Source organism: Gobio gobio, assembly GCF_949357685.1.
Source record: "Gobio gobio genome assembly, chromosome: 12".
Taxonomy (NCBI): Eukaryota; Metazoa; Chordata; class Actinopteri; order Cypriniformes; family Gobionidae; genus Gobio; species Gobio gobio.
In genome coordinates this window covers 11,860,432-11,872,663 of record NC_137105.1, presented here as the reverse complement: position 1 = coordinate 11,872,663, position 12,232 = coordinate 11,860,432, and the positions used below count along the sequence as shown (strand labels likewise).

General features: G+C 36.3%; 1 protein-coding gene across 1 annotated transcript; it reads left to right on the top strand.

Annotated features, from left to right (window-relative positions):
- The first annotated feature begins 2,349 nt into the window (after positions 1–2,349).
- Positions 2,350–12,110, top strand: serinc1 (serine incorporator 1). Its single transcript, XM_079831151.1, has 10 exons — positions 2,350–2,492; positions 5,696–5,857; positions 5,987–6,180; positions 6,354–6,433; positions 6,691–6,828; positions 8,928–9,097; positions 9,728–9,818; positions 9,905–10,046; positions 10,138–10,362; positions 11,178–12,110. Exons 1-10 carry the CDS (start codon positions 2,454–2,456, stop codon positions 11,314–11,316), a joined length of 1,380 nt encoding a protein of 459 aa, XP_079687277.1. The 5' UTR covers positions 2,350–2,453; the 3' UTR covers positions 11,317–12,110.
- Positions 12,111–12,232: the final 122 nt, after the last annotated feature.

The following is a 12,232-nucleotide window of genomic DNA, read 5'->3' as shown; positions in this document are numbered from 1 at the left end:
AGTGTTTTTCGAGATGTTTTTCGGCGCGTATTGAGTGTTCACACCCAAGCGACTTTCACTGACGATGCGCCGAGTGAACGTGCAAATTCAGTAGATGACGCTCCTGGTACACAAGCTGGTGCTGTGGCACTTTATGCTTCTGACACTCGCTTGTCACGCAGAAGAAGAAGAGAGACTTGAGAGTGCTTTCCAAAACCATTCACACACTTTTTGCTAACTGGCATGCAGCATTAGCAGCTCATCTTCTTCTTTGTCTACTTACTTCTTCTTTGTCGTATCAATGTGTGCTCGGCCAGGCCGGTTTGTGCATGAGCGCCACCAAGTCATGTTTTACTGTAACTTCAGCAGCTCCATGCACGGGAACAAAAGCGCCGATCTCATTGGTTGGCCAGTTTTTAACGCGCCGCATCAAAAAAAAAAAAAAAAAAAACCCAAGGTGTTTTTAAAAAAATTACACTTTTACGCCTGCCGTTTTGCGAGTCGGTGTGCACACTCACATTGGCGCCCTTTGTTTAGTCACGAGGCGTTAGAAGTTGGCGTTTAATGTTGGCGATAAACGCGCATGGAAATCATCCCGGTGTGAATGGGCCTTAACGCTATACACTTGATCTTTGACTTCAGTTTGGTCTCTTTTTAAAGACGACAATTGTCAGATTATTGCTGAAGTGAAAACAGTTTCAAAAAAGTAAAATTGGAAAAAATATATATTTTACATATATTTTATATGAAAAATGCTCAAAAATACCATTTTCAATTTTTATATGAAATATATATTTTCCAAGACACGTTTTCCTTAAAAACCATGAGAAAATCAAAGCAATAAATCTAAACAAGCTGTGTTCCAAATTCGAGGTTGATATCTCAAAAAATTTGCTTTCAGTAAGAATTTGTTTGTGCGCAAAACCAAACGTTTTTCCAATAGATGATTTAATTCATTTGACCACGAACAATGCATCACACAGCAACTACCAAAACCTTTACCAAGTTTCGTATCATTCTGATAAAGTTTGGAGTGTTATTGTTCTTTATTGAACTTTCACTATGTGTACAGGAAATAAGGAGCATTTGTTATATTGCATTTAAAACCTCTTATAGACAAATAAAATAACATGTCAAGATTTAATATAAGAGAGTATTCAAAAGTGAGCTTAGTCAAAGATAAACACATCATTTGTTTTTAAAAATTTTAATAGCTTCAACTAATTATATTCTATTTTTCTAGTCTTCTCTACTTAGGCTATGTAGGCCTAATCATGTTTCCATGAAGACAACAAAGGTGTGTTCTTTTGAATGAATATGTAATGAATTAGGCAATTAAATATATTTTAAATAAACATGACACAATTAAACAATATAAATAAATATCAATCCCAGATTAACGAGCAGCCTACAAAACAGAAGAACATAAACAATGAATATGAAGCAAGAAACAATAATGATTGCTGTGAAAAACAAGATAGAGGTTTCTATTCTTAAAGGGCCATACAAAACTAAGATTTGGTCTGTGAAGGGAGCTGTTCGGTGTGTAGAAGAGTTCCCTCTGGAATTTCCTACGGGCTTTTAAATAGAGAGTAGATTTATGAATAAAAGGAGGTCTAGTTAACATTATTTTAAGAAACCATCAATCTACTATCTACTAACACTAATGCTATTGATTCTCAAAATAAATTTCGATTTATATATATATATATATATATATATATATATATATATATATATATATATATATATATATATATATATAAATCAAAATAAAAGTTTGTGTTTACTGTGTGTGCGTACTCAGTATAATTATTATGTATATATAAATACACACACATGCTTGTGTATATTTAAGAAATATCTGTATATTTGAATATATATATATATATATATATATATATATATATATATATATATATATATATATATATATATATATATATATATATATATATATATATATATATATATATATATATATATGTATGTATGTATGTATGTATGTATGTATGTATGTATGTATGTATGTATATATATATATATATATATATATATATATATATATAATTTATCTTATATATATATATATATATATATATATATAATTTATCTTATATATAAATACACTTTTTATAAAAAATATAAAAATGTATATACATATTGCTTGTGTTTATATTGCAATGTGCGTGATTTGGATCACCAATGTAGACCTATACCTGTTTTTGTATTTCTCACTTTGAGACTTAAAACGTATAATTTTCAAGGTTTTTTCCCCCAGTTACTTCTTTGTAACATTTTCTCCCATTATTTTGTCAGCGTGAAAAACCCCGACGTTTTATTTTGAAACGTTGAATGTAAAACTAACCTGTGGCTTCCGGCTTCATCAGACCGCAGAGCTAGGGAGCTACATGTAAACACACCGCGTCCATTTTCAAACCAGTCCGTAGAAACGTCGCATATCACCGCTAAACATGGGGGCCGTACTTGGGCTTTGTTCCATGGCCAGCTGGGTGAGTATATATATTCATATACTGCTGAAATCTAAATATAATATTATAGGTGTGCGAAGGAAAATAATTATTGGGTTTCCAGCGATTTTATCATATGATGCTGATGATTACCGCATCGGCAAAGAGACACGAGAAAATGGTGTCTGGGCCTTTCGCGATTCCCTAAATTCATAAAACCCACTGCATCTGTAGAATAATTACCAAGAACGACACATAAGATCATATTGATTATTTTTGACTATGTGTTAAGTGTGATTCAAATCAGTTGTTTCTGCTTTACAAAATCTACAATGTCATATTGGGTGGTTCCCTTGTTGTGATGAAGCAGAAAATGTTTTTGTGCTGTTATATTTTCTTTTTGCGTGGTGTTGGATCACCAAACGTATATATTAATATTTTTCACGTAATTGCAGGCAAAATATTGTAGAATAAAATTGTTTTTTTTGTACTAGGCTCTTGTGATCATGACAGCTGCTCATTGTTTGATATGAATGTTTTGACATATTTCCCCCACCACACGTGTGATTTGGGGTTTTTAAATGGGACTACAACACTTACAGATGATCTGCCATCATGTCATGAGGTTTTCGAAGAAGGTCACATGTTTGTTGTTAGGATTTCAGGTGTTGCTACATCAAAACACCGATCAAATAGCAGCTCAACACACACACACAAACACGTTGTGTTTTTGTGAATTGTGGGGACTTTCCATAGGCGTAATGGTTTTTATACCGTACATGGTACTGTACATTCTACCTATGAATTATAATTCAAAAGTTTGGGGTCAGAGATTAGATGTAAAATAATAATAAAAACTGTTTTAAATCAATCTTAAACGTCCCATTCATCAAACAATCCTGACTATATATATCATGTTTCTACAAAAATAGTTTTCAACAGTTTTCAACATTAATAATTATAAGACATTTTTCTCAGCATATCAGCGTATTAGAATGATTTCTAAAGACTGGAGTAATTATGCTGAGCTTTGCCATCACAAGAATAAATCACATTTTAAAATATATTTTAAAAAGCACTTATTTAAAATGTTATTAATATTTATTTACAGTTTTGCTGTTTTATTGAATTTTTAACTTCATAAATGCAGCCTTGGTGAGCAAGAGACTTCTTGCAAAAACCTTAAAAAGTCTTAATGTTCTTAATTTTAACTACTCCAAACTTTAGGGGTGTAAACATTTTTGTAAGGTGTTTTTATCCAGGCATTTATTTTAGGAAGGATTTAATGTCCTGTTTGAACTAATCACATCAAATGTTTGTTACGTAAAGCTAGACAAATTTGGCACCAGCTTTGTGTGGTTTGTACCCTGTGTACAAGTGAGGGATGAGGCCTCTTTATTTAGTCGATCTTTTTTTTAAAGGGTTAGTTCACCCAAAAATGAAAATTCTGTCATTAATTACTCACCCTCATGTCGTTGGACACCCGTAAGACCTCCGTTCATATTCGGAACACAAATGAAGATATTTTAGTTGAAAGCTGATGGCTGAGAAAGGCTTCACACAGGCCTCCATTGGCATTCAGTACATTGACACTTCCAAGATCCATGAAAGGCACTTAAAATGTCGTTACAAAGTCTATCTCACCACAGTGGCTCTACAATAATCATACAATGCGACGACAATAGTTTTTGTGCGCAAAAAAAAATCAAAATAACACCTTTATCCAACTTGTTCTCGACTTCCGTGTATGCCTCCACGACGCATGCGCGAGAATATGACGCAGATCCGGCGTTCGGACATATGACCCAGAAGCGATTTGTTTACGAGCAGAGGAAGACGCGCGTGTCTAAGCTGTTGGATTCTACATTGATCGTGCTTTAGGTCTCGGCGTAGTGCTCAAAATGGGGCTTAAGTTTGTATTTCATCGATTCCCGAACACCGGCGCTACGTCATATTCTCGCGCATGCGTCGTGGAGGCACACACGGAAGTCGAGAACAAGTTGGATAAAGGTGTTATTTTGATTTTTTTTTGCGCACAAAAACTATTGTCGTCGCATTGTATGATTATTGTAGAGCCACTGTGGTGAGATAGACTTTGTAACGACGTTTTAAGTGCCTTTCATGGATCTTGGAAGTGTCAATGTACTGAATGCCAATGGAGGCCTGTGTGAAGCCTTTCTCAGCCATCAGCTTTCAACTAAAATATCTTCATTTGTGTTCCGAATATGAACGGAGGTCTTACGGGTGTCCAACGACATGAGGGTGAGTAATTAATGACAGAATTTTCATTTTTGGGTGAACTAACCCTTTAAGCACTGATATGAGTCACTTTTGAAGTCACCATGTTTCTGCATCACCAGCCCTGCTCTTTTTGCAGAATAAAGCTGTTTATAGCTAGGGATTATATATCGACATCATATTGCTTATCAGCTATTATATTAAAGGTGCACTATGTAAAAATGTTTCTGTAAAATATCCAAACACCATTAGGCCAGTGTTATATATTTTGTTCAGTGGAGTACTTACAAAATCCCAAATGTTTCCAACTATTTGTAAATCATGATAAATTGCTATTTTAGCCAAGGAACCGGGACGTGTGAGGTAGTCTGCTGTCAATTGCGTCATATCTGCGTTACCCTCGGTTTACGGTTTTATTTTGCAGAAACACTTTACTCTCACTGCAGTGTGAACAAGTGTCATAGCAGCCGCCGAGCGAACGCACAGAGTAACGTCATTACATCATTTGCAACACGCTCAAATGTATCTAATATGATAAACAGAGCTGCGTTACCTCATACTCATGACCGGTAAAGCGGAAGTGGCGACTGGCATAATAAAAGTCCCGCTGCTCACGAGGCGTGTGTTTGCGTTCATCTTATTAACAATCGCTCCAGCGGCCTTGCTCCGCTCCCACAACACTCGGTCCTTCTCTGCTTCAATCTTCAGTAACTTTAATAATCGCATCCATGAACATATTTCTGCCCAAGTCCTATCCAGATTCTTTTCCACCTGCTGTGAGGTGAAGACCACATGTCCCAAGATTCTGCACTTAAACTTGGCATCATCAAACTACGCCTTTGTTTTGAATAGGCGACCTCTAGTGGACGGAAAAGTTACATAGTGCACCATTAATGTAATGCCTAAATTAATTTGAAAGGGGGGAGTGGGATCTGGATATTGTGTGTGTGGTTGAAGTTAGCAAAACAGCTTACATCACCTTTAATGTGTGTTTGTCTCCTCTGTAGATTCCTTGTCTTTGTGGCAGTGCTCCTTGCCTGCTGTGCGGATGCTGCCCAAGTGGAAACAACTCCACGGTCACTCGGCTGATCTATGCCTTCTTCATGCTGATGGGGGTGGGCATTGCTTGCATCATGCTCATGCCAGGCATGGAGGGGCATCTGAAGAAGGTGAAACTGAGTGCTTCCTTTATTCTAAACAAGTTTAAATGTGTTGTACATATGTCTTCGTTTATGTTCAGGGTTGCGACTGAAGCATTCTGGTCATTTATATGTTGTTTTCGTTTAATGTCACTGCAGATTCCAGGCTTTTGTGAAGGAGGAATGGGGTCGTCCATTCCAGGAGTCGAAGGTCATGTGAACTGCGATGTGCTGGTTGGGTATAAGGCCGTGTATCGCGTGTGCTTTGGAATGGCCATGTTCTTCCTGCTCTTCTCTCTCATCATGGTAAAGGTCAGAAGCAGCCAGGACCCAAGAGCCGCTGTGCATAACGGGTTAGTGTGACCTATTGCTTAAAGTCTTGACCTGTAACTGAAAGGTTGAAGGTTTGAAACCAATAACTATCTCTGTGTTCTTGAAGAAGACAGGTATTCAAAACATGCAAACTAATTTCAGAAATGTTTAACTGAACTTCATAAATTCTTCTAAATATTCTGATCTTCTCCAGGTTTTGGTTCTTCAAGTTTGCTGCCACCACTGCTATTACAGTCGGAGCTTTCTTTATTCCTGAAGGCCCGTTTACTACTGGTAAAGTCTTACTTACCTTAAATATGAAAATTACATAAATACAATGTATGCATGTCCACTCAATATTGTCAGTAGTGAGTAGTGACCAAAAAAACGTGATAAGAATGTGATAAAAAATATACATATACATTAAACAGTCTGCAGTGGACTTTATCGTAAAGTTCACTTAAGAATGAGATTAGTCAGAGTTCACAACCAGTTGTTCCATTAATTTATTTTTGATGATCTAATGATGATCTTCTGTGGGCGTCTTCCAGTCTGGTTTTACCTAGGCATGGCTGGAGCATTCTGTTTTATCCTCATCCAGCTGGTGCTCCTGATCGACTTCGCTCACTCTTGGAATGAGTCCTGGGTGGAGAAAATGGAGGAGGGAAACTCTCGCTGCTGGTATGCAGGTATGTATTCGAACCTGATATAGTCAGCCTCCCCCTTTTAAAACAAGCAGCAGTGTAACATTACAAAAAGTATAAATGTACACTACCATTCAAAAGAATTTGAAAGAATGCTCACCTAGGCTGTGTTTATTTGTTCAAAATACAGTTAAACAGTAATATTGTGAAATACCATTACAATTTAAAATAACTGTTTTCTATTGTAATATACTGTATTTTAAAATGTAATTGATTCCTGTGATGGCCAATCTGAATTTTCATCATCAATACTTCAGTGTCACGTGATCCTTCAAAATCATTTTAAAATGCTGGTGCTCAAGAAACATTTCTTCTTATAATCAATGTTGTGCTGCAATGTTTGAGATACATTTTTCCCTGTGACTATTTGATGAATAGAAAGCACAAGAACAGAATTTATTTTAAATAGAAAACTTTTGTACGATTACTAATGCCTTTACTAGGCCTGTCAAGAGATTAAAGGGGCTATATGCGTTTTTCTGAAATTTAAACTTGCGACTGACACCTGTGGCCAAAAAACAGAACTGCTCTCATTTTCTGCGCGCTCTCGCAGCGGTGGTGACGTCACATCCGCAGACAGCGCGGGAAAAGACGACCCGCCAGAAAATAGGAAAAATAGGATACAGGCTTATAGGTGCACCCACTGTGAGCGGACAAGGTGTCAGTATGCTCATCAGGAGATGTTTGAGTCATAAATGGTAAAATAAAAAGGCTATTGTTACGTTTATTTTGGGGAAAAAGTTGCATATAGCCCCTTTAAAATTTTTAATCAAATTAATTACACGGATGTGGTGATTAATTAATCGAAATAATCGCAAATTAATCAAATTTGGTTGAGAAATTACTCCCAAAAGATAGTCATTATTGTGTAAAAAATCAAATAGACATTACAAAAAGTAGCTTCAGAATTAATTTTTTTCGGTGAACTATACCTTAAATGTTTGTTTTTATTAATATGGAAATATGAAATTATTTTTTAATGAAATAAAATACTCTAAATAAGAAACTAAAACTGCCAGTAAATGGCGGTAATTGTCTAATTGAGTAAGTCATTGATTGATTCGTTCATTCATTCGTTCAAACCGCTGATTCATTCAGGACAGGAGTGAAGTAAAGTTCTCTTTATGAAAATGGTCAATGTAAATGGTTCTCTTTATGGTCCATTGAATCATTGGTTCACCCGATTCGTACGAGCGAGACGGAGCCTGTAGTCGCGCATGGCACCGGTGGGAACAATCGCAACAAACGTTTGCAGTGTAAAAACGCCCTGAGACTAAAATGGCAATTTTTGCACTATATCTTGAATTTTAGGGACATTCTAACTGCATTCTATAGGCTTCCTCACACACTGAGTTGTTGGCCTGCATCATATTCTTCATCAATCAACTGTATGAAATGTAAGATGACCTAAGTAGGTCTGGGGCAAGGCAAGTGCGTTAAATGCGTTAATAATAAAAAAAAAATTACGTAACTAATTAATCTAATTAAAGATGCAGTCTGTAGTTTTTCCTCTTTGTCGCCATCTCTGTTTGAAATCTGCAATTGCAGTTATTCGCGGAACAACTTTACATGAATTGTGCCTCGGCACGGCACAGCGTGGAGGAATCCAATGTTTTGAGGAGAATGTGCAGCTGTCCGTCACCGTGCCGGTGGGGATACTGTCATTCGGAATCACAGATTATACTTTTTGAAAGTATGACCAACATAAGAATTTTCACCGGAAAATGTAATCTGAGATAACATCCACTTTTGTTCTGACCAACTAACGGGAAAAAAACATTGCAGTAAATCGCGATGATTAACTAACGATCGCTTATCATATCACGTCAAACTGTGCAAATTATACTTTGTTTTCAAATATATCCTTGTTGAATACAAGTAATAATTTCTTTAAAAAAAAAAAACGAACCCCAAACCTTTAAATGGTAGCGAATCTTTTACATAAATAAATAAACCACATTATATTTATATAACATTATTATATTTATAAAAACATTTCATATATTTATTGTGGTGCCGGTGTCGGTGCAGTCATAAAGAAGATTGATTGCATTGTTCTAACATTTTTTCTCTACCGTCCGTAGCTCTTCTGTCTGCCACAGCCATCAACTACGCTCTTTCCCTGATGTCTCTGGTCTTGTTCTATGTGTATTACACTCACTCTGATGGATGCACCGAGAACAAAGTATTCATCAGCATCAACATGCTGCTGTGCGTTGGTGCATCTGTCTTGTCCGTCTTGCCTAAAATCCAGGTAATGAATACAACACATCTGAGGGAGTTTGCATAACTAGTGTTCGGAACTGTGATGATCTTCTATGCTTTAAAGGGATGGTTCACCCAAAAATGAACATGTACTCTCCCTCAAGCCATTCAAGATGTAGGGGATTTTTTTTTTTTTTATCCTTCAGCAGAACACGAAAAAAGATTTTTAGCTGAAACCGTGGTCTTCTGTGATTCATATAATGCAAGTCAACTCCTGACAATACATTGGGTTCTTATGAAGCGAAACGAGCTTTCTGTGGAAGAAACTGAACATTATTTACAACATTACCTGCAATCTACAGCCTTTGCAAATGGTCCTGACGCATTATGATTCATGCGCCACGGCTATTCATTTAGTTTTGTCCTTAAGTAATGGTATCCATTTGCATTATGAATCACCAAAGACCACGGTTTCAGCTAAAAATCTTCTTTGCTGTTCTACTGAAGTAAAAAAAAACACCTACATCTTGCATGGCCCGAGGGTGAGTAAATTAACAGAACATTTTCATTTTTGGGTGAACTGTCCCTTTAATATTGGTCATGGTTTTGAATACATGCTTCAGGTGAACATCAAAATTAATTGAATTTCTTCATGTCCCTTTCTTTAAATCTCCTCCAGGAGTCCCAGCCCAGGTCTGGTCTCTTACAGTCCTCCATTGTTACCCTGTACACCATGTATCTGACCTGGTCTGCCATGACCAATGAACCTGGTAAGCATTGTGAAAGATTTATCTAAAAGAAGATATTCTGTTGTTCATAAAATCGGTCTAAAATACTGTTTTCCTTTATCCCAAAGAACGCAGATGCAACCCCAGCTTGCTTGGCATTATTGGCCTCAACAGCACCAGCCCTGCTGGTCAGGACCGTGTCGTTCAGTGGTGGGATGCCCAGGGGATTGTGGGGTTGATCTTGTTCCTGATGTGTGTGCTGTACTCCAGGTAAGAAAGTTTGTCATTTGTTAAAAGATGTGTCCTATTTTTGCAGCTATTTTTCAACACTGCAGTCGAATGTGTCTTTTTATTTCCTCAGCATCCGCAACTCCAGCAATGCTCAGGTGAACAAACTGACCCTCACCAGCGACGAGTCTGCTCTGATCGAGGATGGTCCCGCTCCAGAGAACTTTGAAGTGGGCGATGGCACCAACCGTGCCATTGACAACGAGAAGGATGGAGTCACCTACAGCTATTCTTTCTTCCACTTCATGCTCTTCTTGGCTTCCCTGTACATCATGATGACACTGACCAACTGGTACAGGTATGTGCCCGTGTGATGATGGTTTCATTTCACAATATATTGGTGAAAATTTGGTATCGGAATGATCTGTCTAGGTTTGATTAGGCCAATATTGGAAGTAGATCAATTGCTTATTTAAAACAATTCAAAGCCGTTTTTATGACATTTCCTAGTGCATAGTACCAATTTTTGTCTGATTTCACGTGTTAAATTCTATAGGTGTAGTAAATGGTTGTGAAATATAATATTGACTGTTAAAAAGACTGACATTTATTGTAATAACCCTCAATATCTACTGGCAACCTTGAATAATAGATAATAAACTGGAATTGTTTGTTTACCACATTGGACTTACATTTTTTTGCCATCTTTTTAACATTTTAATTATCACTTATTATATATTTATATTAAAATATTTATTGTTTATAGTCATTTTCATAACGACTGTATGATTCTATTTATATTCTATTTAAATATACACTACCATTCAAAGTACACTACCAATACACGTTTAGGGTCAGAAAATAATACTTTTATTCAGCGAGAACTCTTCTTTTGAACTTCCTATTCATCAAAAAAATCCTTTTAGTGAACGGTAGTGTTTGTATATTTTTTTAACTACATTTTTATTTATTTTAACTAAAATGAATAACTTTAATGAAAGCTGTTCTATTAATAAATCAATTTGTAAATGCAATACCGATGATGGTTAGTTATTGCTATCTGCCATTTTGGTGTGTCACTGTTTATATTGAAATGGTTATGATTGGCAAAGTGTACAGAATTATCCTTAATATCTTGACATTTTTTTTTTTTCCCCCATGTCAATTGTATAGCCCTGACGCCACCTATGAGACCATGACCAGTAAGTGGCCCTCTGTGTGGGTGAAGATCAGCTCTAGCTGGATCTGCATCTCTCTGTACGTGTGGACCCTGGTGGCTCCGCTGGTCCTCACCAACCGTGACTTCGACTGAGAGGATAGAAATGAAAGCTTGCAATTAGAATCCGCCATTACTTTTGTGAATATCCACATGTATAGGGATAGGAGGGTTTAAATGTAAATACTGAGTGCTTTGTTCATTCAACTTAACCCTACATGTGATTTTTTTTTATTTAATCTTGCATGCTTTTATGTAGGTGTTTATTTGTTTCATGTAAAAAGAAGAACAAGGCTTGGGCTGCCTGTGATGTGATGTTAATATTTCCTTCAAGAACCTGTGCTCTTCAATACTAAGGCTAATGTAACCTTTATTAATAATCTCTGTATGGTTTAAAAAAATAAATCAAATATATCTTAAGTTATTCGTGGACAGTAGTGAAAATGCAGGTCATGTTTTCCCATAAGTCATGGCATTCATAGTTTCCTATAGAATACACAACGTATACAGTGTTGCATAAGCATGTGAAAAATTTACAGGCAATTGTAGATTTTGGCATACTTTTAGCTTCCCGATGATTTGCACCATGAACATATGACTGTAATACTGACTTTAGCTGTGCTAACCCTTTGCAACTTGCACATGTTAGTTGTTTAGCGCAATATTAATTTTATGCTTGTAGCCAATGTGTGTGTTGAACAATGTTTTGCACTGAATTTATCTTCGCTGATAAAACCTTAATAGACAACTTTGTCCTCCATTGTATTAGGCACAATGGTGATTTTATTGATGCCAGTACTTGCATACCTTTTTTTTTTTTGGATGTCAGTGTTATTTGCCTTTTGACATTGTAAGCACCAAATTTCATCTTATTAAAGGTTTAAAACCCAGATTATGTCCATATTTTATAAATAGCCAACTAAAGAGCTATGAATGTCTTCCCTGAGGTAATTTAGCCTTGCATGACATTGTTTACAAGCTGTATTATGGACGTCTTTCCACAAGTTGTTCA

Excerpts from the sequence above, each read along its gene's own strand:
- serinc1 (XM_079831151.1), top strand. The coding sequence starts at position 2,454 with ATGGGGGCCGTACTTGGGCTTTGTTCCATGGCCAGCTGG. Across the intron at positions 10,047-10,137 it reads ATGTGTGTGCTGTACTCCAG|CATCCGCAACTCCAGCAATG; the intron begins GTAAGAAAGTTT and ends TTATTTCCTCAG. Across the intron at positions 10,363-11,177 it reads ACACTGACCAACTGGTACAG|CCCTGACGCCACCTATGAGA; the intron begins GTATGTGCCCGT and ends TCAATTGTATAG.